This window comes from Myotis myotis, unplaced genomic scaffold (genome assembly GCF_014108235.1).
Source record: "Myotis myotis isolate mMyoMyo1 unplaced genomic scaffold, mMyoMyo1.p scaffold_m19_p_4, whole genome shotgun sequence".
NCBI classification, from domain to species: Eukaryota; Metazoa; Chordata; class Mammalia; order Chiroptera; family Vespertilionidae; genus Myotis; species Myotis myotis.
Window position 1 is genome coordinate 54,644,018 of NW_023416346.1, and position 25,509 is coordinate 54,669,526.

Here is a 25,509-nt window from a genome sequence, read left to right on the forward strand (position 1 = left end):
CTTAGACAATGGATGTGTTCATATATCAGTAAGTACACAAAACTAACATTCCTTCTGTGATTAGTCTGGATTCATGATGAATAACTTTATCCTAGCCATCTTTGCAATTATTTTTAGGTAGCTTGGTGCATAAGTCCTAGAAGGGGCATAATTAATGTCTGCTAAATAAATAAATGTAATACCTGAAAAAAGCATCCAGAGCTCTCCTCTTAAGGTCTCTGGAATCCCTCTTATAACCAGATCTCGAGTCTTTTTAGTCCGAAACATGGTAACACCACGCCCACATTCTGAAAATAGGATGTTCCATGACTGTTCCTTCATCTTTTCTTTCAACTATAACAACAACAAAAAATCTAAGCAACTAAACATAATGAGACATTAACTTCTTTCAAATAACTTGATAGCTCTCATCATCATGAAATAATACGTTTGGAAATCAAGATTGTAGAAACTCAAAATCAGTATTCAGATGGGCCCCAAACTGGTCTATTGTCATCACAAAAATCTTTTAAATCCATGTGAGCATAACAGATTTAATTTACTATTTTAATGCTTAGCTAAACTCATATAAAATGGCAATATCAATACTTTTAGGAGGTAAAGGTTTGAACCATCATTCTCCCCAAATAACCTTGATTAGGACTGATTATTAGAAATATGTACAATTAAAGCCCAATGTTCAACTTTTATCCTTTATCTTAATTCATGGTAACAGTCCTTTTGTGTAATGGAACCAAACAAGTTACATAGAAGTACCTGCTGGAAAACCTTTTCAAGCCCCAAAAGAGTGTTCAATTGCGGTACCTTCTAGTCCAGTGGTCGCCAACCAGTGGTCCGTGGACCACTGGTGGTCCGTGAGGTCCGAAAGGTTGGCGACCGCTGGTTTAAGGAAACCTTTGGAGTATCGGTCACCAACCAGTGGTCCTCAGACCACTGGTGGTCTGTGAGGTCCAAAAGGCTGGCGACCACTGTTCTGTTCCAAGATTTTCATTTTTAATCAAGTGTTTCAGTCCATAGTAATAAATATTTTGTTTCTGTACCATTTTGGAATTAAGAGTCTCCATATTCTGAGGGTGATATACTGTCATTAAAGCTTCGGTGTTCACAGTTTCACTGTATTCCCTTTGACATGGCAAAGATTGTACCTCAATATTATCAGATGGATCTGTAGAATGAGAACTAATAGGAACCTGAAAAAGAAAGAATGTAATTGTCCCAAACGTATGCTTAATAGTTTTTGCAAAAAGAAAAAGTGATGTTTTATCTATCATTTATAAACCACAATTTATATGCATAATAAATATTTCAAAAGCAATATTTCAAGGAGACCAGGAGACATTGTTTTTCTATCAAAACTAGAGACACAACAAATTACTATCTGTAACAGAAAACTCAGGACCTAAGTGAACCAAACCACTCCCCTACAACAGCAATAAAATACTCGCAAAACATTGGGGAAAAAAACAACACACAGAACATAGGAAATTAACCAAAGCCACAGAATGAATGGAAAAGCATCAATTGAAGTAAAACAAATGAATATCAACAAGAGCACTCCAGGCTGTGAAATTTTAATTTGGGGCTATTCCTATCTGTTACCCTCTCAAGCTCAGAGGTGTGGTAGCCATGAAAGCCAGCATCATCATAGCCAAGGATGTTTCATTGGAGCTTCACTAAAATTCCCATCCCTTGGACACAGTCAGTATTTTGACCAGCAGTTCTCAACCTGTGGGCCGCGACCATCGGAAAACACATATAGCATATCAGATATTTACATTACGATTCATAACAGTAGCAAAATTACAGTTATGAAGTAGCAACGAAAATAATTCTATGGTTGGGGGTCACCACAACATAAGGAACTGTATTGAAGGGTCACGGCATTAGGAAGGTTGAGAACCACTGATTTTGACCAAAGTATCACCTCCCTGGAAAATCTCCATTTCCAGGGTGTTATCATTTCATTTGATTCAGACCTCAGCTTTTTTAGGAAAAAAACGTAGCAATATGCTAATTACATCACAACTGTCTAAACCTAATTATGTATGTGGAAAACAAAAGCCTGGCTAGAAACTTAAAAGGAAGGCCTGGAGAACTAGATGGCCATAAGGAACTTTGAAAGGTTCCAACATATTCTTGGGGATCTAAATGTATACGTGCATGTGCAGGACTATGAACCTGCCCAAGAAAAGAAAGAGACAGAAGAAAAGATCCCAGTCACTCAACTCTGGCTGACTTTGGAAGTAAGAAATGAAAGCTAAGACTGATTTATAAACTGCCAAAAGTTTGAGGTATATCTTCACACAAAGATCCCCTTGGCAAAAGGTGGTAAACTTAATGGTTTAAGGCATTTAAAGAAATCTTCTGATCTATCCTTGGCTGACCACCAATTTATACTGACCCAGTGGCTGATCCAAGCAACCCAGGCTTAAAAATAAAAATAAGAAATATGAACAACAACAAAAAAAGCAAACCATTAAAAATGTCCCTGAGGAGCCCAGTTTTTGGATTTTGTAAACTAAAAATGTAAAGCAGCTATTATAAATAGATTCAAAGAACTAAAGGAGACTTAAAAAAAATAAAGAATTCAGTTAAAAAGTGGGCAAAAGATGCCCTGGCCAGGTAGCTCAGGTGCTTATAACATCATCCCGATATGCCAAAGTTGAGGGTTCGATTCCTAGTCAGGGCACATACAAAAATCAACCAATGAATGCATAAATAAGTGGAACAACAAATGGATGTTTCTCTATCTCTCTCTTCCACTCTCTCTAAAAATCAATTTTAAAAAAATGTAAAAAAGATTATTTATTAAAAATACAGAGAGATCCAAGATGGCAGTGGATTAGTTGGAAGCTATACTAACCTCCTCCCAGGACCAAACTGGAATTACAACTAAATAATACAAAAATCATCCTGAATAACCAACTGAAGACTAGCTGGAGAGAAGCCTTATTAATCAAGGACTTATAGAAGTAGCCATATTGAAACTGGTAGGAAGTATGGAGGCATGAGAGGGCTGGCTGGGCTCCTATGGGGATATCTCAATTGTTGGGGGTTCCCCCTGAAAAGTTTGGGGTCTAAACCCCAAGACAGGTTCCCAAGCCTAGAGCACCAGAACCAGAAATGGTGCTCACTTAAAACATCCTGCTATGAAAAGCAGCATGATCTCTGTCTGCCAGGGCATCCTCTTAAAGGGCCAACAGAAAAAAATTTATTTACAGCCACTCATATCAAGCAACTTCCCTGACCATAATGCTCTGAAACTAGAAATCAATCACAAGGCGAAAACTGAAAAAACACACAAAAATATGGAGGCTAAGTAACATGTTACTATACAATGAATGAGTTAGCAATGAGATCAAGGAAGAAACCAAAAGATACCTTGAAACGAATGAAAATGAGAACACACAACCCAAAATCTGTGGGATACATGGAAAGCAGTCCTTAGGGGGGAAATCATAGCATTACAGGCCTATCTCAAGAAAGAAGAAAAAGGTCAAATAAACATTCTAACTTTACACTTAAAGGTATTAGGAAAAGAACAACAAAGAAAGCCTAAAGTGAGTAGGAGGAAGAAAAAAGAAAATAATAAAGTTCAGAACAGAAATAAAAGGAGTAAAAACAAAAACAATAAAAAAGATCAATGAAACCAAGATCTAGTTGTTTGAAAAGATAAACAATGACAAACCTTTAACAAGACTCATCAAGAAAAAAGACAAAGGATCCAAATAAATAATATAAAAAATGAAAGAACTGAAACCAAAGAAATAGAAAGGACTGTAAGAAAACTACTTTTTTTAATCCTCACCCGAGGATATTTTTCTATTGATCTTTTAGAGAGAGTAGTAGAAAACATTATAAACAACTATGCCAACAAATTTATATGGAACCACAAAAGACCCCCTATAGCAGCGGTTCAAAACCTGTGGGTCGTGATCCTTTGGGGGTTGAACGACCTTTTCATAGGGGTCCCCTAAGACCATCGGAAAACACATATATAATTACATATTGTTTTTGTGATTAATCACTATACTTTAATTATGTTTAATTTGTAACAATGAAAATACAACCTGCATATCAGATATTTACATTACGATTCATAACAGTAGCAAAATTACAGTTATGAAGTAGCAACGAAAATGATTTTATGGTTGGGGGTCACCACAACATGAGGAACTGTATTAAAGGGTCACGGCAATAGGAAGATTGAGAACCACTGCTCTATAGCAACAGTGACCTTGAGAAAGAGCAAAGTTGTAGGTATCATGTTACCTAATATCAAACTATACTACAAGACCATAGTAATCAAACCAGCATGGTAATGGCAAAAAACAGACACATAGATCAATTGCACAGAATAAAGAGCCCAGAAATAAATGCCTTTATAGTCAATATTTGACAAAGGGGGCAAAAACATACAATGGGGTAAAGATAGTCTATTAAATAAATAGTGTTAGGAAAGTTGGACAGATACATGCAAAAAATGAAACTAGACCACTCTCTTACACCACACAGAAGAATAAACTCAAAATAGATTAATTTAAGACTCAAAACCATAAAACTCCCAGGAGAAAACACAAGACAGGAAAATCACTGACATTTCTCTTAGAAGTATTTTTTTTTGTAATGTATCTCCTCTGCAATGGAAACAAAGAAAAATTATGAACAAATAGGACTACATCAAACTAAAAAGTTTTTGCATAACAAAGGAACTCATCAACAAAACAAAAATACAACCTACTGAATGAGGAAAGGTATTTGTCAATGATAAAACTGATAAGGGGTTAATATCCAAAATTTATAAAGAACTCAGACAACTCAACAGCAAAAAACACAGACAATCCAATTAAAAAATGGGCCTGGCTGGGTGGCTTGTTGGTTGGAGCAATGTCTCATACACCAAAAGGTGGCAGATTCAATTCCCAGCCAGGGCACATACCTAGGTTGTTGGTTCAACCCCAGGTCAGGCTGCATATGGGAGACAGCCAATCGATGTGTCTGCCTCTCTCTCTCTCTCTCTCTCTCTCTCTCTCTCTCTCTCTCTCTCTCATTTCAATAAAGAATATATCTTCAGGTGAGGATTAAAAAACAAAGGACAGAGGAACTGAATAGACATTTCTCCAAAGAAGATATACAGATGGCCATTTAACATATAAAAAGATGCTGAACACCACTAATCATCAGAGAAATACAAATTAAAACCACAATGAGATACCACCTGTCAGAATCACTATTATCAATAAATCAACACACAAGTTCTGGTGATAATGTGAAGAAAAGGGAAGCCTAATGCACTGTTGGTGGTATTTCAGATTGGTGCAGCCACTGTGGAAAACAGCATGGAGTTACCTCAGAAAATAAAAAACGTAAAGTATATATGCAACCCTATGCTCATTGCAGCACTGTTAACAATAGTCAAAAAATGGAAGTGACCCAAGTGTCATCAATAGAGGACTGGATAAGAAAATTGTGGTGCATATCCTATATAATAAAAGGCTAATATGCAAATCGACTGAATGGTGGAACAATCAGTCACAATGATACACACTGACCACCAGGCAGCAGACGCTCAACACAGAAGCAGCACCCTGGTGGTCAGTGTGCTCCCACAGGGGGAGCACTGCTCAGCCAGAAGCCGGGCTCAAGCCTAAGCCATCAGTTGGACACCCCACGAGGGCTACCAGACTGTGAGAGGGCGCAGGCCGGGCTGAGGGACCCCCCCCACAGAGTGCACAAATTTCGTGCACCAGGCAACAAATGGATGTTTCTCTATCTCTCTCTTCCATTTTCTCTAAAAATCAATTTTAAAAAATGTAAAAAATGTAGTTAGTGTAGCTTCCAACTAATCCACTGCCATTTTGGATCTCTCTTTATTTTTAATTTACATATACACACACATACACACACACAATGGAATATTACTTGGCCATAAAAATGAATGAAATCTTACAATTTGCAACAGCATCGATGGACCTAGAGGGTATTATGCTAAGTGGAATAAGTCCTTCAGGGAAAGAAAAATACCACATGATTTCACTTATATGTGAAATCTAAAGAAAGAGAAAACAAAACTGAAAAAGATGAAGAGATTACGAAGTACAAATTGATAGTTACAAAATAATCATGGGGATATAAAATACAGCATAAAGAATATAGTCAATAATATTGTAATAACTATGTACAGTGCCAGGTGAAAAGATCAAGAGGTACAAATTGGGCCCAGCCAGTGTTGCTCAGTGGTTGAGCATCACCTATGAACCGGGAAGTCACGGTTCGATTCCTGGTCAGGGCACATGCCTAGGGTTGTGGGCTTATCCCTAATGGAGGGTGTACAGGAGGCAACCAGTCTATGATTCTTTCTCATCATTGATGTTTCTATCTCTCTCTCCCTCTCCCTTTCTCTCTGAAATCAATAAAAAGGTATTTTAAAAAAGAAGTAAAAATTGGTAGTTACAAAATAATCATAGGGCCCTAGCTGATGCTCAGTGGTTAGAACATCACAGGTTCGATTTCAGTCAAGGGCATATACCTCAGTTACAAGCTTGATCCCTAGCGTTGGTCGGGGTGATTGTGGGAGGCAACCAATTGATGTGTCTCTCATATTGATGTTTCTCTCTCTCTCTGTCTCTCCCCATCCCTTCCACTCTCTCTAGAAATCAATGGAAAAAATATCCTCAGGTGAGGATTATCAACAACAAAATAATAATAATAATTATAACAGTAATAATAATAATAATGGGAATGTAAAGTACAGCATAGAGAATATAGTCAATAATATTATAATAACTATTCATGGTGCCAGGTGGATGCTTGAAATATTGGAGAGAACACTTTGTAAAGTATGTGATTGCATAACCAGTATTCTGTACACCTGTAACTAATATAAATTAAGTTATTAAATGTAAACTATAAATAAAAAATAAATTGTTGCCCTACCGGGTTTGGCTCAGTGGATAGAGCGTTGGCCTGTGGACTGAAGGGTCCCAGGTTCAATTCCGGTCAAGGGCACATGCCCAGGTTGTGGCCTCGATCCCCAGTGTGGGGCATGCAGGAGGCAGTCAATCCATGATTCTTTCTCATCAATGATGTTCCTATCTCCCTCTCCCTTCCTCTCTAAAATCAATAAAAATATATTTAAAAAATAAATAAAAATAAGAAATTTTTTTTGCCTTAGGCGGTAGTTCAGTGGTTAGAGCACTGCCTGCAGACTGAAGGGTCATGGGTTTGATTCTTGTCAAGGGCACATGCCTTGGTTGTGGGCTAGATCCAGGTCCTGGTTGCAACCAATAGATAGTGTCTCTCTCACATCCATGTTTCTCTCTCTGTCTCTCCCCCTCCCTTCCACTCTCTCTAAAAATCAATGGGAAAAAAATATCCTCATGTGAGGATTAACAAATATTAAATAAAATGAAAAATAAATTGTTTATGAGTTCCTAAAAAGGATACATTCCTAATTCTCAATTCTACTTTATAATGGGTCTTAGAGAATATAATTTCTTTGGTATTAGTCTTTTAAAAAATTAAATATAAGAATGAATAGGAAAGTCACTATGAATTACATTTGAAATAATGGACCACACAAAACACATAACATTTTTTCAAAATTATTTGATTGCTATATAATTACCTCTGTGCTAATATCATGATATTGATTTAAAGTTGTCCCACACTTGAGCCTGAGTTTTGCCACCAGTTGTTCAAAGTCTATAACTTCACTGAAGCGAAAAGCTGTTTTTCCTTTGATGCTAATGATGACAGATTTGCTGGAATCATGTGTCTTATCTATAGCTAAGACCTGGGGGAGGGGGAAGTAAAAACATATTATAAATGAATCACATTCTCCCTTGATGCTTACACTTCCAGGCAAAATGTGTTTAGCTAACTCTTTTGTGGCTAAAGTTTAGGTTCCTGGTATGACTTATTAAATAATAAACTTTGAAAAACCACAATGAGATCTCACCTCACACCTACCTAAATAGCTATTATCAAAAATTCAACAAACAAGTGTTGGAGAGGATGTGGAGAAAAAAGAATCCTTGTCCACTGTTGGTGAAATTGAAAATTTGTGCTGCCACTATGGAAAACAGTATGCATGTTCCTCAAAAAATTAAAAACACAACTACCATTCCACCATCTTGTTATTTATCCCAAGAAATCCAAAAAAATATATGCATCCCCTATTCAACGTGACATTATTTACAATGGCCAAGATATGGAAACAACTTAAGTGTCCATCAATAGACGACTGGATAAAGAAGTCATAGTACTTATATACAATGGAATATTAGTCAGCCATAAAGAAGAATAAAATCTTACCATTTGTGACAGCATGATGTACTTAGCAGGTATTAGGTTAAGTGAAATAAGTCAGACAGAAAAAGACAAATACCATATGATTTCACTTATATGTGGAATCTAAAAAATAAAATCAATGAACAAACAAAAAAGAAAAAACTCATAGATACAGGTCTCCTCGGTCTTCTCCTGGACCAGCTCCAGGGTGATTCGCAGGGGGGACAGGCTGAACAGCGGTGGGGTGGGCACCCCAGGGGAGAGGAGGACGTGAGGCCCTGAGGCAGGGGAAGTGACAAGCTGCCCTTCATTGTCAGCCAGGGATGAGTATGTGACCACCCGCCTGCCTGGCCACGATCCCTCATCCACAGAGATATCAGCCACCAGTGTCCGTGGCCTGAGGGCCACCTACCACCGGGTCCTCGATAAAGTGGAGCTCATGCTGCCTGAGAAATTGAGGCCACTGTACAACCATCTGGCAAGTCCAAGAACAGTTTTCTGGGCTCCAATTATGAATTGGGGGTGGTGTGTACTGGATTGGCTGACATGGCTTGACCTGCAGAAAATCTCAGTACAGCTCAGTCTGTTGTTTTGATGGTTACAGGGCTTATTTGGTCAAGATACTCACTTGTAATTATTCCAAAAAACTGGAGTTTGCTGTTAATTTCTTTGTTGGGGCAGCAGGAGCCTCTCAGCTCTTTCGTATTTGGAGATAAAATCAAGAACTAAAAACTAACGCAAACAAATAAAAGAGTTCCTGATCATCACAACAACTTAGATGTGGCCATAACCACTGGGATCTAGTTTGTTTTATTATTTGGTTATTGGTAAGGTGTTGCTCCCTGTGCTAATGTTTAGAACACATTTTTTAAAAAATCTAACTTAACTAGGAGCGAGTACTCAATTCAGCAGAAAAATAAAGCAAATTGAAAAAAAAGAAAGAAACTCATGGATACAGAGAACAAATTAATGGTTATCTGATGAGAAGAGGTTTGGAGAGCTGGTGAAGCGATTAAGAAGTACAAATTGGCAGTTACAAAATAATCATGGGGATGTAAAGTATAGCATAAGGAATATAGTCATTAATCCTACATAATAAAAGCCCAGGACCAAAATGGCAGAATGACCAGAACGATCAGAGACCAGAATGACCATGGACCATGGTGCCTCACCCTGGCCGGCAGCCCCCAGCGAGCGGTTAGGACAATCAGGCAGATGGACGAGCAGTTAGGGGCGATCAGGGAGGCAGGCAGAGTGGTTAGGGGCAATCACAGAGGAAGGCAGAGTGGTTAGGGGCTATCAGGCAGGCAGATGCAGTTAGGGGCAATCAGACAGGCAGAGGTGTTAGGGGTGATCAGGCAGGCAGGTGAGCAGTTAGGGGTGATCAAGGAGGCAGCAGAGTGGTTAGGGGCTATCAGGCAGGCAGAGTGCTTAGGTGCAATCAGGCAGGCAGGCAGAGTGCTGAGGGGCAATCAGGCAAGCAGAGGCAGTTAGGGGTGATCAGGCAGGCAGACGTGTAGTTAGAGTCCAGTGGTCCCGGATTTTGAGAAGGATGTCCGACTGCCAGTCAGACATCCCTCGAGGGGGTCCCAGATTTTGAGAGGGTGCAGGCCAGGCTGAGGGACACCCCCTCCCATGCACGAATTCTGTGCACGGGCCTCTAGTCTATATATAAAAGGCTAATATGCTAAGTTTCCGATCGTCCGACCGGTCGCTATGACGCGTACTGACCACCAGGGGGCAGATGTTCAATGCAGGAGCTGCTGAGCAGCAGTGACTTGGCAGCAGTGGTTCTCAGGTCACGCACCTCAAAACCAGAGAGGAGGGAGCCTGATTCCTCGCGGGGCCATGCAAATCCACCTTTGGCTGTGGGTTATGTTGTTGCTGGGGCACTGTCAGCCCTGAATCTGGTTTACTGCACACTTGCATTTGCGTTCCACACCCTGTACTACAGCAACTTTTCAGAGTGGCCTCTTGCACTCCAGGACCCCTCGGGGGATGTCGGAGAACTGGTTTCAGCCAGATCCCCACAGGCCAGGCCGAGGGACCCCACCTGCCAGAGGGACCCCACTCACTCTGCAGATGCCAGGTAGGGACCGCAGGAGGTTGGCTCCAGGATGTGTCTGGCCCATCTCGCCCAGTCCCGCCCCACCAGCCACTTTCTAATTAATTTCCTTTCAATGTGCATGAATCTGTGCACTGGATCACTAGTATTGTAATAACTATGTATGTTGTCAGGGAGTACTAGACTTATTGGGGGGTGTAAATATCTAACCACTATGCTGTACATCTAAAGCTAATATAATATTGAATGTCAATTGTAATTGAAAAAAATTTAAAAAGGAAATAATAAAATTTCTTATTATCCTAAAAAAAAGAAATAGACTTTATGTACTAGTTGTACCACTGATACAGGTACAAGTTATTTAACTTCTCAAGGGAAAGTCTTAACTAACATGTAGTCTTTAAAAATGACAACACAATTTAGTGGTGCAATGCTGACTATTTTTGACTTACACAAAAGCTATCAATTCTATCTTTTTTGACTGTGCATATCAAATATCTAAGTTTTGGTGTTCATGTCATATATGTCTGTCTAATCATGTTCCATTTTGAGTCATCCTAAACCCTAACCCTGTTTCTAAATTTTTATGTAACTTTTTTCATTTTCAACAAGAGCTATAAGGCTCTTAGTATTCTTATCCTAAAGAATAATGCTGACTTAAAAATTATTATCTAAAAATTACTAAAATAAAGTGGCATAATGAGTTTTTAATACTTTATAGAATTAAAGGAAATTTTCCTCTTTGAATGTTAATATCTTCAAACTAAAAACTGGTACGCAACCAAACTTACATTACCTCTCGAAATGGAATGATTACACTGCATAGATTGCCATCCTGGCTAGCAAAGCAGATATAGTTCTCTGAGATGCACATTTTGCCATGAGCATTGAAGTGGCTGAATGGCACCCATAAAAAACATTCATGTACTTCTTTCAAAGTCTCTTCTTTGGGCAGCCTAAAAAAAGCATTAAACTGCTCACTGTGGGCTCGATCTTCTAGACCTCTGTAGGAAAGAAAAAAGGGGGACTTAAATAAAATAATGACTTCTAAAGGGTGCACATGTTTATACTGATTAATACAAATGCAATGTAAAGCAGAAAGTTTAAACACTAGATGCTATATTCTTCAACAAATTATGAAATGGAAGAAACTACTGATTCCTAACAGATTCATTTTGTTTGTTCTCTTTTCCAATTTTTTAAATTAGTGGATTAGAATGCACAAAAATTAGAGATAATATAGGTCTTCAAACCATCTGCTAAGGAGTGATTTGCTGGAAGATTATTATTATACTACTATATTGTCATATTATTGATTATGGCTAAAACTAATCTCAGTAGACAGTAATCGTTATAATCTGGTTATCAGAAAATCATGTTACCCAGTTCAAACAAAATAAAATAATGAAAATTTATGGCATCCAAATTTAGAGAGAAAGTTAATGCATAAAAAGTAATATTAAAACTAAAATTTTGCATAAAAGATAAATAGTACATAAAAGATAATATTAATATTTTAAAAAGTCCAAATTAGAAGCAAGATAAAACAATACTGTTTGCACAGTATTAGGCACCATATAGGTGTCAATAAATACAGATTAGTTGTTAACTTATACATACATATATAAATAAAAAACAATTGCTTAAAATAGAACAATTTTCTAGTGGCACTAAACACTCAAGTTAAGCAGCTATGCCATCTGGAGTAGTAAGTAAATTATGCAAGTTCTAACTCAGAGCCAACAAAATTAAAACTAAATTCATCATTCCAGCATATACTATTTGAATATGAGATACTTCATGTCTTTCAAAATAATTTTGATAGGAGAAACCAAGATGGCGGCATAGGTAAACACTGGAGTTTGTTGCCTCGAACAACCACTTCAAAAATACAACTAAAAGACGGAACGGACATCATCCAGAACCACAGGAAAGCTGGCTGAGGGGAAATTCTACAACTAGAAGGAAAGAGAAAAGCATACCGAGACTCAGAGGAGGCACAGTGCTGAAGTAAAATACTAAGGTGCGGAGTGCATGCGGAGCGGGCTGGCGGCTGAGGGTGCCGTTGTCGTTTTCAATCGGGAGGGAGTCTCAGGCTCTGAGCTAAAGTTCTGGGCGAGTCTCTAGGGGCCCAGACTCATACGGGAGAAGCGGGACTGTCTGGCATCACTCAGAACCCTAGGGCAGCTTTCTCTCCGTGGGGCTTGCAGTGATTACTGGGACACTGAGAAGCAGAGCCTCTGAGGGCAAGACTGAGAGCAGCCATAATTGCTAACCCCACCCTGTTGATCCCGTGGGACCTGCCCCGCCAAGCCCTGCAGGGAGGCTTTTGCTGGATAGCCTCAGGCAAAGGCTAGATTAGCACCTCCCTAGAGATCCAGGAGCCAGGAAACCCAGAGGTCAGAGTGGGACCATCCCAGTTTTCAGCTCCGTGGAACCATAAAAGACACACTCAGGGGCAGACTCAGTGAGCACCAAAGCCCCATTGAAGCAAGTCTAGCCCCAGAGGGGTGTCTCCAGCACAGAAGTTCTCCCACTGCAGACACAGCTGATTCTCACAGCCAATTGGCCTGGAGGTCAATTCCTCACAGTGATAACTACAACAATCAAGGCTTAACTACAACAAGACTGTGCACAAAGCCCACAAGGGGGTGCACCAAGAGTGTCTACCTCAGGTGATTGGGACACTTAGCACAGAAAGGCACTCTATCGACACAGTGAAGCATAAAAAATGCCGAGACAAAGAAACAGGACACAAACAACAGAATTAGAGGAAAGCAAACTGTTGGATATAGAGTTCAAAACCACACTTTTAAGGTCTTTAAAGAACTGTCTAGAAGCTGCTGATAAATTTAATAAGGCCCTCGAAAAGACTGGTGAGACCGCCGATAAATGCAGTGAGATCCTCAAGAAATCTAATGAGACCCTCGATGTTGTGATAAAGAACCAACTAGAAATTAAGCATACACTGACTGAAATAAAGAATATTATACAGACTCCCAACAGCAGACTAGAGGGTCGCAAGAATCAAGTCAAAGATTTGAAATACGAAGAAGCAAAAAACACCCAACCGGAAAAGCAAAATAAAAAAAGAATCCAAAAATACGAAGATAGTGTAAGGAGCCTCTGGGACAGCTTCAAGCGTACCAACATCCGAATTATAGGGGTGCCAGAAGATGAGAGAGGGCAAGATATTAAAAACCTATTTGAAGAAATAATGACAGAAAACTTCCCCTACCTGGTGAAAGAAATAGACTTCCAAGTCCAGGAAGCACAGAGAACCCCAAACAAAAGGAATCCAAAGAGGACCACACCAAGGCACATCATAATTAAAATGCCAAGAGCAAAAGACAAAGAGAGAATCCTAAAAGCAGCAAGAGAAAGAAAATCAGTTACCTACAAGGGAGTACCCATACGACTGTTAGCTGATTTCTCAACAGAAACTTTGCAGGCCAGAAGGGAGTAGCAAGAAATATTCAAAGTGATGAATACCAAGAACCTACAACCAAGACTACTTTATCCAGCAAAGCTATCATTCAGAAGTGAAGGCCAGATAAAGAGCTTCACAGATAAGAAAATAGCTAAAGGAGTTCATCACCACCAAACCAGTATTATATGAAATGCTGAAAGGTATCCTTTAAGAAGAGGAAGAAGAAGAAAAAGGTAAAGATACAAATTATGAACAACAAATACACATCTATCAACAAGTGAATCTAAAAATCAAGTGAATAAATAATCTGATGAACAGTATGAACTGGTGATTGTAATAGAATCAGGGACATAGAAAGGGAATGGACTGACTATTCTTGTGGGGGGGGAAGGGGTGTGGGGGTGAGGGAAGAGATTGGACAATAATCGTGCACCTATGGATGAGGACAGTGGGTGGGGAGTGAGGGTGGAGGGTGGGGTGGAAACTGGGTGGAGGGGAGTTATGGTGGGAAAAAAGAGTAACTAATGTAATAATCTGAACAATAAAGATTTAATTGAAAAAAAATAATTTTTATAAATATGAACGGAAAACCACATTAATTTTAACTCAAATTGTAATTCAATGGGTTATTTCATTATTATTTAAAAGGATGAGGTTTATTTATATCAATGAAAAGAAGTCCATGATATATTATTTTAAGGAGGGGAAGCAAATTGTAGAATATGTGATAGCAAACTAAATACATATAGAGGCAAACAGCTTTCAGACATATACTTCTGATGCAGAAACTAATTATTAATATTTATCTAGTACTTTATATTTTATAAATTGCTTTCACATAATATATTGCTCATTCCTTATAAGTGCTCTCTGAAAATACAGAGGTCCTGAGTGATTATGACTTGTCCAAGAGTTCCTGTACTCTCCTTTTAAACACTATATTCTCCACTGACTCCACAAACTTGCCTCTTCATAAAAAAACAATGCCCTTGCTCTAGCCAGTTTGGCTCAGTGTATAGAAGGCCGGCCTGGGGACTGAAGGGTCCTAGGTTGGATTCTGATCAAGGGCACATACCTGGGTTGGGGGCTCGATCCCCTGTGTGGGGCGTGCAGGAGGCAGCCGATCAATGATTCTCTCTCATCATTGATGTTTCTATCTCTCTCTCCTTTTCCCTTCCTCTCTGAAATCAATAAAAAATATTTAAAAACATAAAACAACAAAACAAAAAACAATGCTCTTTATAAATTATTTTAAAATAAATACATTTAATAATTTCAGACCTAAAACTATACTACTCATACAGAAATTTAGAGTTAGATTAACCTTGCACATATAAATCTCTACATTTTTAAAAGCACTCCATGGCAAATCCTACTGGGATCTCAAGAAATAATTTTCAAACCTAACTTCAATTGCTTCTTAGCACTAAATTTCATGAAGAGAACACTATTTGTGAAATGCATATAAATAAATATCAATAATTACCACCCCCCCCAAAAAAGCACATCACATAATACAGAATGGTTAACTTTTAATGCTAATCCATGCTACCATTCTTTGGTCAAACAATATTTTAAAAAAGTAAGTATTAATTAAGGTTTGAATACCTTTTGGTGATTTGTCGAGGATCATCAAGAATTGGGTCATTATCAAATGTTTCCTTATCAAAAAGTCTCTTTACAGCATAGTTGGCTAGCTGTTCCATAAGAAGGTATGTTTGGTTAATATGCAAAAACATGGAAAAGTAGTGGCTATCCCCTTGAGAACACACATGAATACTCTCTGTCAGTATGACATTTGAAGTCTTTTCAAGTTTTGAGACAGCATCCCAGGAGATAATGAGTTTTACTGTAAATAAGAGTTATAAGTAGATCAGATTAAATTTGTAAATGTTGATTAATGTTTATCAATCAGGTCTTTCAAAAGAATAGTAACATACTTGAAAAATGATATGAACAACTAAAATCTTTGAATCCAACATTAGTTATAATTTTAAAACATAACCATAAACATAATAATTGGGGAGTCTAGGAATAGATATAAATTATTCTGTTACTTTACATAATTACATAGTGGTACTATGGCTACTATATTTATATTGTATGTTTAAAACAAGGATTAAAGCATAGATCGAGGAAAGTAGGTAGTTTATAACAACTGAAGAAAAGGAGTTATATGCTAGATCACCATCATTTCATATTCATTCACTTCCCACAATATGAAAGGCATTATGCAAGACATTTTATACATATTTCTTATGGTTCCTATGTTAAATAACCAGCCTTAAAAGAATTCTTTCTCTAGATGTAGTAAACTTGTTTTATATTTAGAGAGAGGGGGGGAGGGAGAGAGAAAGAAAGAGGGAGAAGGGGAAAGTGATGGGGGCGGGGGAGAGAGAGAGAGAGAGAGAGAGAGAGAGAGAGAGAGAGAGAGATCATTGATCAGTTGCCTCCCATAAACACCCTCACCAGAGATTAAACCCCCAACATAGGAATGTGTCCTGACTGGGAATCGAACCAGAAACCTTTCAGTTGCACTGGATAATGCTCCAACCAACTGAGCCACACCGGCCAGGGCTAGATCAACTGAACTTTTAATGTACAGTTTAATTACCCTTAATATCAATCCTAGTACTTTATATACAATCTAATACCACTACAGAGTTGATAAGTCAGTCAGAAAGTTCAAAGTCATGGTAAGCAATAGAAATCACTTACTTTCTGATCCCAACAAAAAAGAATAGAAGCTCAGGAAGTTGGTGCTAAGATAGAGCCAGCCCTGACAAGGAACCCGTCCTTTCCAATAACTGCATGAGTAATACGTCACTAATTTCTCCTGCTCTGGCAAACCAAAACATTTTTCAAATTTCAAGAGAGTTTCTCGAAATTTCTCAGGGTCATCTTCTTTTGCAAAAGAATGTTTTCCCTCTTCAGCAATTAATCCCTAAGGGAGACAAAATATTTTCTGAAAATCAATCATTACCTATCAACAAAAATTTATTTCATATATTTAAACAGTTCATTGAATACAACTGTGTATATCTACACAGATACATATATCATATGTATATGTATGCATATTACATACTTAGGACAGAGATGAGATTTTCTTTAATTTTGTCATTAGGTTTTTTCTAATGCCTCACAAAGAACTACCAGAAATACAGATGCTAAATATTGTTTTGATTGAGTGAAGTGTTCACTCTAACTCCAAACTCAAGAGATATTAAAATGAAAATATCCCTAAGAGCACTCACAAGGGCACCAAAAACTAACCACTGACTTTGCAATTTTTCTTTAGCACTGATTCTGACATTCATATGTGTGCTTCTGCCAATCCTAAAAGGTGCCAATAAAACATTGACCTTCTATGCAGCTTTTAATACTTCAATAAGAGGGTCAAGATTTTTGTTATTTCATCTACAAATTGTACCCAGGCCACTTACTCTTATCTTTCCTTGTACAAAATTAGTAATATCTTCACTTGAGTCAAACACAGATAAAGTCTTCATGATATTTTGTTCCAACCAATCCCAATGCTTCATTATTTCTTCTCTGTTGGCTCCTGATTAATAATGGAAAAGAATAAAAGACACAAGAAAAACTCCACAACAAAACTGCTCAATATTTACAAGCTTAGTTAAAAAAAATAAAATTATATATGCTCTTTTCAAAAATGATATTCATAAAAATAAATGTATTAAATTTATTCTCTACTTCATCTCTACATGTGGGCATGAACACTATAATAAAAGCATAATATGCTAATTAGACCAGACATCCTTCCAGATGAAGCTGGGGCTGCAAGGGAAGCCCAGGTCCCAGGTGCCAGAGGGAAGCCGGTGCTGGCAGCTGGGGGAAGGAAGGCCTACTCTTGCACGAATTTCATGCATTGGGCCTCTAGTTTTCATTATAAATAAAAACAAAATATTTAATGAAAGGGGAGAAAAGTAAATATAATTCATGAGGAAAGATAAAATTCTAAAAACAAGATGCCAGTAACTGGTGCCTACAATAACCAGTATCTTTTAAGAGAATAGCTAGAATACCAGAATATAAATATACATAACTTAATTCTTGGTCTTCAAATAATACTACTGTGCCTATAATCTGTGTTACTGAAAACAGCATGCACATGACAACCCTAAACACACTGTATGAATATAGATTTCAACTGTGGCAATTCAACTTATTTCAGAAGGTGTGAAACCTTTGCTCAGAGCCACCCTTAAATTAAAAGGCCTGTCAAAATTTCATGGAAGAGTTTAGAAACCCTGTAGCAAGATTAAATCCATGGTACCTGCTGAATCAGGGTTAGGTGGCTTTTAGGAGGTTAGCTTAAATAAATTAAATTTGGGTTGCTTTGGCCTGAAGAACACTGCAATATCAATCTCTGCATATCTTTAAGATCTCCCAAGCATTGTAGATTATACAAATTTCAATCAAAAGAAATACCTTGACTTCCTAGTTTATCTTATAATATAGAGTGATACTTAAAAATGTATTGAAACTGCAAAGTTGCCTATTTCCTACAATTCAGTTAGAATCATATTCATGCTGTTAAAGTCACCATACCAAGTGCAATAACTTTCTTTAATGAACCACAAATAAAATTTATGTGAAAATTTTAAGGCCTTTATTTTGGTCCTTTAATTATAAGGAAGCTTCATTAGTAGGTAACTACTATATTTCTGCATCAGTGCAATGAAAGGACATTTTTTCTATATAATTTTGACCAACCAAGTTTAGAGTTGAGGTTACAGACATCTCATAATATCAGCAGGTGTAGTGTCTTCTTCATTTAGTTTAAATGACGTTCAATTTAAGAGATCCAGGAGAAAATGCTCACCTCCTACACTAAAGGAAATTTAGAGGGAGATGTAAAAAATAAGCCACAAATCTTTTCTTTAAAATTTTTTTTTATTGATTTCAGAGAGGAAGGGAGAGAGAGAAACATCAATGATGAATCATTGATCAGTTGCCTCCTGCACACCCCCCCACAGGGATTGAACTCCAACATAGGTATGTGCCCTGACCAAGAATCAAACTGTGACCTCCTGGCTCATAGGTCAATGCTCAATCACTGAGCCATGCTGGCTGCACAAGCCACACATCTTTAAAAATTAATTGTATGCTGTAGCTATATGCTGATGCATATGAACTATCCAAAAGTCACATGAATTTTTTTTTTTGAAAAGTGTATCTACTTGATAACAGAGATGGAGAAAAGAAAGAGAGAGAGAAAAGACAGTATTTCAGCATACAAAAAGCTAAAAATCTGGGATTCTAATTTAGAGCAACATTATAATAGCATCATAAAAAAGTAACATACTGTCATGGTGTTTTTTAAGATTTTGAGTTGCTTTATTAGGAAGAATCTAAACCGCTCCAGGAGAATTAATATGTAGCATTACCTGAGAGATATCCTTTCATATTTCAAGTACTTCAAGGATATGATTCCTTTTGTGAGAACGTAGGTGTGCAATTAAAAAAGATTCAATTTTTCAGACTTATCCTTTCTTAGGGAATGACTTTGAAGTTTTGGGCTTGATTCTCCTCATCTGAGTTATTACAGATGAAACAGTATTTTATGGGGAAGTTCTTACCTTCCTTACAGTTGGGTGAATAAGGAGGAATAAGTTGAAGAAAGGAGTTATATAGCAGTAGCAATGACCAAAATCTATTCAAAATTAGCACTAATGGAACACATGTTTCAGGTCCCTCAACTGATCAATGTTTTATTTTTATTTTTTACACATATTTTTGTTTATTATAGTACATGTCCTATGACATTCATATTTTATATACATTATAAACCATACACAGAAACAAAATAATTAAAGTACAAGATAAAAGTTCTAACATTTTCTTCCTGTATTTTTTTAATCTATTAAGGGTTATAGTTTTATTTTTAAAATATACATATTTTTATTATTGATAGTATAGTATTAGATATCTTCATTTTCTTCCCCCTTACACCGCTCCTCCCAGCCCCTACCGATCCCCCAGGTCTTCACCATCCTATCGCCCATGTCCAAGGGCTATGCATATCCTATCCTATCTAAAAAAAGAGAAACATGGTAATTGGCATACGACCGCTACCCTTCCCATTGTCTAATCAGCGAGATATGCAAATTAACTGCCAGCCAAGATGGCGGCCGGCAGTCAGGCAGCTTGAAACTAACATGAGGCTTGTTTGCTTCAGTGACGGAGGACTCCAACGTTCCCTGCCTGCCTTGCCAGCCTCTGAGCCTGCAGTTTAAGAAACATTGTAACAAATATAGAAGCTAAACAAAACCCCAGAAACCTGCTTTCAGAGAGCCCGGGATCTCAGAGCTGGAGTTATACATTGTTTCGATTATAGAACCGAAAAAAACCAGATACCTTCTTTCAGCAGCAGAGGCCTCAGAGCTGGAGCCAGAGCTAAAGCTGGCCCAGAATAAAAAAAAGTAAAAAATAAAAAAAAAAAGGAGCAGTTGGGAGCTTCAGTCGGCCTGAAAACAGCCCTCAGCCCCTCACCCAGACTGGCCAGGTACCCCAGTGGGGACCCCCACCCTGATCCAGGGCACCCTTCAGGGCAAACCAGCCAGCCCCACCCATGAACCAGGCCTCTATCCTATATAGTAAAAGGGTAATATGCCTCCCAGCACTGGGATCAGCGGAGCCGCGAGGCTTTCCAGCACCAGGATCAGCGGAGCCGAGAGGCCTCCCGGCACCGGGATCAGCATGACACGGGGCAGCGCCCAAACCCCCTGATCGCCCTGCAGCTCTGTGTGTGACAGGGGGCGGGGCCACAACCTCCATATCCGCCCTGCTTTGTTTGTGACAGGGGAAGGAGCCCCAACCCCCTGATTAGCCCGGTTCTGTGCCTGATAGGGGGGAGCCCCCCAACCCCCTGATCGCCCTGCGGCTCTGTGTGTGACAGGGTGCGCTGCCTCAACCCCCTGATCGGCCCTGCTCTGTGGGTGATAGAGGGCGGCGCCCCAACCCGCCCCGCCAGGGGCCCTGCTCTCTGTGTGATGGGGTAGAGCCATAACCTCCCCATCGGCCCTGCCCTGAGTGTGAGAGTGGCGGCACTCCCACCCCCTAATTGGCCCTGCTCTGTGGGTGATAGAGGCAGCGCTCCAACCCCGCCCCCCCACGGGCCCTGCTCTGTGTGTGATGGGGTAGAGCCATAACCTCCCCATCGGCCCTGCCCTGAGTGTGACAGTGGCGGCGCCCCAACCCCCTGATCGGCCCAGCTCTGTGGGTGATAGAGGGCGGCGCCTCAACCCCCTGATCCGCCCTGCCCTGAGTGTGACAGGAGGCGGTGCCCCAACTCCCCTATCGGCCCTACTCTGTGAGTGACAGGGGGGAGCTCCTCAACCCCCTGATGGGCCCTGCTCTGTGCGTGACAGGGGGCGGTGCCCCAACTCTCCTATCAGCCCTACTCTGTGAGTGACGGGGGGAGCTCCTCAACCCCCTGATGGGCCCTGCTCTGTGCGTGACAGGGGGCAGCGCCCCAACCCCCTGATTGGCCCTGCTCTGTCCATGACAGGGTATGGAGCCCCAACCCCCCTGATGGACCCTGCTCTGTGCATGACAGGCGGTGGCGCTGCAACCTCACCATCGACCCTGCCTTGAGTGTGACGGGGGCGGTGCCCCAACCCCCCAATCGGCCCTACCCTGAGCGTGACTGAGGGTGGCATCGCAACCTCCCAATCGGCCCTGCTCTGTGCATGACAGGGGAAGGCGCCCCAACTCCCCAATCGGCCCTGCTCTGAGCCCGACCAGGGGCTGCACCTAGGGATTGGGCCTGCCCTCTGCCACCCGAGAGCAGGCCTAAGCCAGCAGGTCGTTATCTCTCGAGGGGTCCCAGACTGTGAGAGGGCACAGGCCGGGCTGAGGGACCCCCCCCCTCCTCCGCGAGTGCACTAATTTTTGTGCACCGGGCCTCTAGTCCTATCTAATAAAAGAGAAACATGGTAATTAGCGTATGACCGCTACCCTTCCCATTGGCTAATCAGGACGATATGCAAACTAACTGCCAGCCAAGATGGCGGCCGGCAGCCAGGCAGCTTGAACGTAACATGAGGCTTGCTTGCTTCAGTGACGGAGGACTCTAACGTTCCCCTCCTGCCACTGAAGGCCTCTGAGCTGCAACTCTAAGCAACTATGTAACAAATATAGAAGCTAAACAAAACCCCAGAAACCTGCTTTAGTCCGCCGGCCTTCAGCCAGCAAGATCGCAACATTGTAAGCAAAGGCCAGAAACCTACTTTCAGCAGTGGAGTCCTAAGAGCTGGAGCCAAGCCTCAAAGCTAAAGCTGGCTCAGAATAAAAAAAGAAAAAGAAAAAAAGGAGCGGTTGGGAGCTTCAGTCACCCCCAGCCTGAAAACAGCCCTCAGCTCCTCACCCAGACTGGCCAGGCACCCCAGTGGGGAACCCCACCCTGAAGGGTGTGTGACCAGCTGCAAACAGCCATCATCCCCTCACCCAGGCTGGCCAGGCACCCCAGTAGGGACCCCCCACCCTGATCTAGGACACCCTTCAGGGCAAACCAGCCGGCACCCACCCGTGCACCAGGCCTCTACCCTATATAGTAAAAGGGTAATATGCCTCCCAGCACCAGGATCAGCGGAGCCACGAGGCCTCCCGGCACCGGGATCAGCGTGACGGGGGCAGCGCCCAAACCCCCTGATCGCCCTGTGGCTCTGTGTGTGACAGGGGGCGGGGCCACAACCTCCCTATCCACCCTGCTCTGTTCGTGACAGGGGAAGGCGCCCCAACCCCTCCACCCCCCCACGGGCCCTGCTCTGTGTGTGACGGGGTAGAGCCATAGCCTCCCCATCGGCCCTGCCCTGAGTGTGACAGTGGCGGCGCCCCAACCCCCTGATCAGCCCTGCTCTGTGGGTGATAGAGGGTGGCGCCCCAATCCCCTGATGGGTCCTGCTCTGTGCATGACAGGGTACAGAGCCCCAACCCCCCTGATGGGCCCTGCTCTGTGAGTGACAGGGGGCAGTGCCCCAACCCCCTGATTGACCCTGCTCTCTGCGTGACAGGGGGTGGCGCCGCAACCTCCCCATCGACCCTGCCTTGAGTGTGACAGGGGACGGTGCCCCAACCCCCCAATCGGCCCTACCCTGAGCGTGACTGAGGGTAGCATTGCAACCTCCTGATCCGCTCTGCTCTGTGCATGACAGGGGGCGGCGCCCCAACTCCCCAATCGGCCCTGCTCTGAGCCCGACCAGGGGCTGCACCTAGGGATTGGGCCTGCCCTCTGCCACCCGGGAGCAGGCCTAAGCCAGCAGGTCATTATCTCCCGAGGGGTCCCATACTGCGAGAGGGCACAGGCCGGGCTGAGGGACCCCCCTCCCCCCCGAGTGCACAAATTTTTGTGCACCGGGCTTCTAGTCTATAATAAAAGTGTAATATGTTAATTAGACCAGATGACCTTCCAGACGATCTTCTGGATGAAGCCGGGTCTGTGAAGCAAGCCCGGGTCCTGGGTGCTAGAGAGAAGTTGGTGCTGGCAGCCGGGGGAAGGAAGGCCTACTCTTGCATGAATTTTGTACATCAGGCCTCTAGTAAGTATATAAGTTCTTTGGATTATCTCTTCGCATCTCCCATCCCCACACTGAGGCATATCAGTCTGTTCCATGCTTGAATGCTCCAGGCCTTATTTTGTTGATCAATTCATTTTGTTCATTAGATTCCACAAATAAGTGAGATCATGTGGTATTTGTCTTTCTCAGATTGGCATATTTCACTTAGCATAATAGTCTTCAGGTCCATCCATGCTGTCTCAAAGGGTAAGAGATCCTCTTTCTTACAGTTGCATAGTATTCCATTGTGTAAATGTCCCACAGCGTTTTTATCCATTCATCTACTGATGGCCACTTGGGCTGTTTCCAAATCTTAGCTATTGTAAATAATGCCTCTATAAATAAAGGGGTGCATATATTCTTTATGATTGGTATTTGAGGATTTTTAGGATATATTCCCAGAATTGGGATCACTGGGTCAAACAGAAGTTCCATTTTTAATTTCTGAGGAAACTCCATACTGTTTTCCATAGTGGCTGCACCAATTTGAATTTCCACCAGCAGTGAACTAGTGTTCCCTTTTCTCCACATCCTTGCCAGCACTTGTTGTTTGTTGATTTTTTTCATGATAGTTATTCTGACAGGTGGGAGGTGATACCACATTGTGATTTTAATGTGCATTTCTCTGATGATTAGGGACTTTGAACATTTTTTCATATGTCTCTTGGCCATTTGTATGTCCTCTTTTGGAGAAATGCCTATTCAGGTCTTCTGCACATTTTTTAATTAGATTGTTTTTCTTCCTTTTATTGAGTTGTATGAGTACTTTATATATTTTGGATTTTAACCTCTTATCAGATGTATTGTTGGCAAATATGTTCTCCCATACAGTAGCTTCCCTTTTCATTTTGATAGTGGTTTCTCTTGCTGTGCAGAAAATTTTTATTTTGATGTAGTCCCATTTGTTTATTGTTTCCTTTGTACTTTTGCCCTAGGAAATATATCGGCAAAAATTATGCTACGTGAGATGTCTGAGATTTTACTGCCTACGTTTTCTTCTAAGATTTTTATGGTCTCATGCCTTACATTTAAGTCTTTTAGCCATTTTGAGCTTATTATTCTGTACTAGAGGCCTGGTGCATGAAATTCATGCACTGGATGGGGGTGGGGGGTGGTCTCCACAGCCCAGCCTGTGCCCTTGCAGTCCAGGAGCCCTCGGGAGATGTCTGACTGATGGCTTAGGCCCACTCCCCTGGAAAGCGGGCCTAAGCCGGCATTCAGACAGATATCCTTAGTGCTGCCGCAGAGGCGGGAGAGGCTCTACCCACCACCACTGCACTCGCCAGCTGTGAGCCCAGCTTTTGGCTAAGTGGCGCTCTGACCACTGTGGGAGGCAGCTGACCACCAGGAGGCAGCTCCCAAATTAAGCGTCTGCCCCCTGGTGGTCAGTGCATGTCATAGCGACCAGTCATTCCACAGTTTGGTCGATTTGCATATTAGACTTTTATTATATAGGATGGTGTAAGTTAGTGGTCTAAGTTTCATCTCCTTGTATGTGTCTGCCCAGTTTTCCCAACAGAATTTATTTAAGAGACTGTCTTTACTTCATTGTATGTTCTTGCCTCCTTTGTCAAATATTGACCGTAATGATGTGAATAAATTTTTGGGGTCTCCATTCTGATGCATTGGTCTATATGTCTGTTCTTGTGCCAGTAGCAGGCTGTTTTGGTTATAATGGCCTTGTAGTATAGTTTGGTATCTGGTACTGTGATCCCTCCAACTTCGTTCTTCTTTCTCAAGATTGCTGCAGCTATTTGGGATCTTTTATGGTTCCATATAAATTTTTGAAGTATTAATTTTAGTTCTGTGAAGTATGCCATTGGTAATTTAATAGGGCTTGCACTGAATCTATAGATTGCTTTAGGTAGCATAGACATTTTAACGATGTTAATTCATCCAATCCATGAATATGGTAAACGTTTCCATTTGTTTGTATCTTCCCTCTTTCTATTTTTCAGTGTGCTATAGTTTTCCCAAGTACAGATCTTTTCCTTCCTTGGTTGAGTTTATTCCTAGGTATATTATATTTGTTTTGTTACAATGATAAAAGGGATTGTTTTTTTTTGGGGGGGGGGGTTTCTTTTTCTGAGAGTTCATTATTAGTGTATAAAAATGTCACCAATTTTTGGATGTTGAAT

General features: G+C 40.9%; 1 protein-coding gene and 1 pseudogene across 3 annotated transcripts in view; one reads left to right on the forward strand and one right to left on the reverse strand.

Annotated features, from left to right (window-relative positions):
* The window catches only part of TBC1D8B (TBC1 domain family member 8B), a 73,225-nt gene that overhangs the window by 31,039 nt on the left and 16,677 nt on the right, over positions 1-25,509 (reverse strand). For all 3 annotated transcript variants that reach the window (XR_004966976.1, XM_036305421.1, XM_036305420.1), the window contains exons 3-9: positions 17,234-17,352; positions 16,506-16,731; positions 15,396-15,636; positions 11,154-11,361; positions 7,628-7,795; positions 1,041-1,190; positions 183-333 (exon numbers count right to left, since the gene is read on the reverse strand). Coding sequence is in view for 2 of the 3 variants with exons in the window: in XM_036305421.1 (XP_036161314.1) it covers positions 183-333; positions 1,041-1,190; positions 7,628-7,795; positions 11,154-11,361; positions 15,396-15,636; positions 16,506-16,731; positions 17,234-17,352 (1,263 nt within the window). In the remaining variant the exon portion in view is untranslated. The remainder of the gene's footprint in view (positions 1-182; positions 334-1,040; positions 1,191-7,627; positions 7,796-11,153; positions 11,362-15,395; positions 15,637-16,505; positions 16,732-17,233; positions 17,353-25,509) is intronic.
* Positions 8,330-9,041, forward strand: LOC118654239 (annotated as a pseudogene).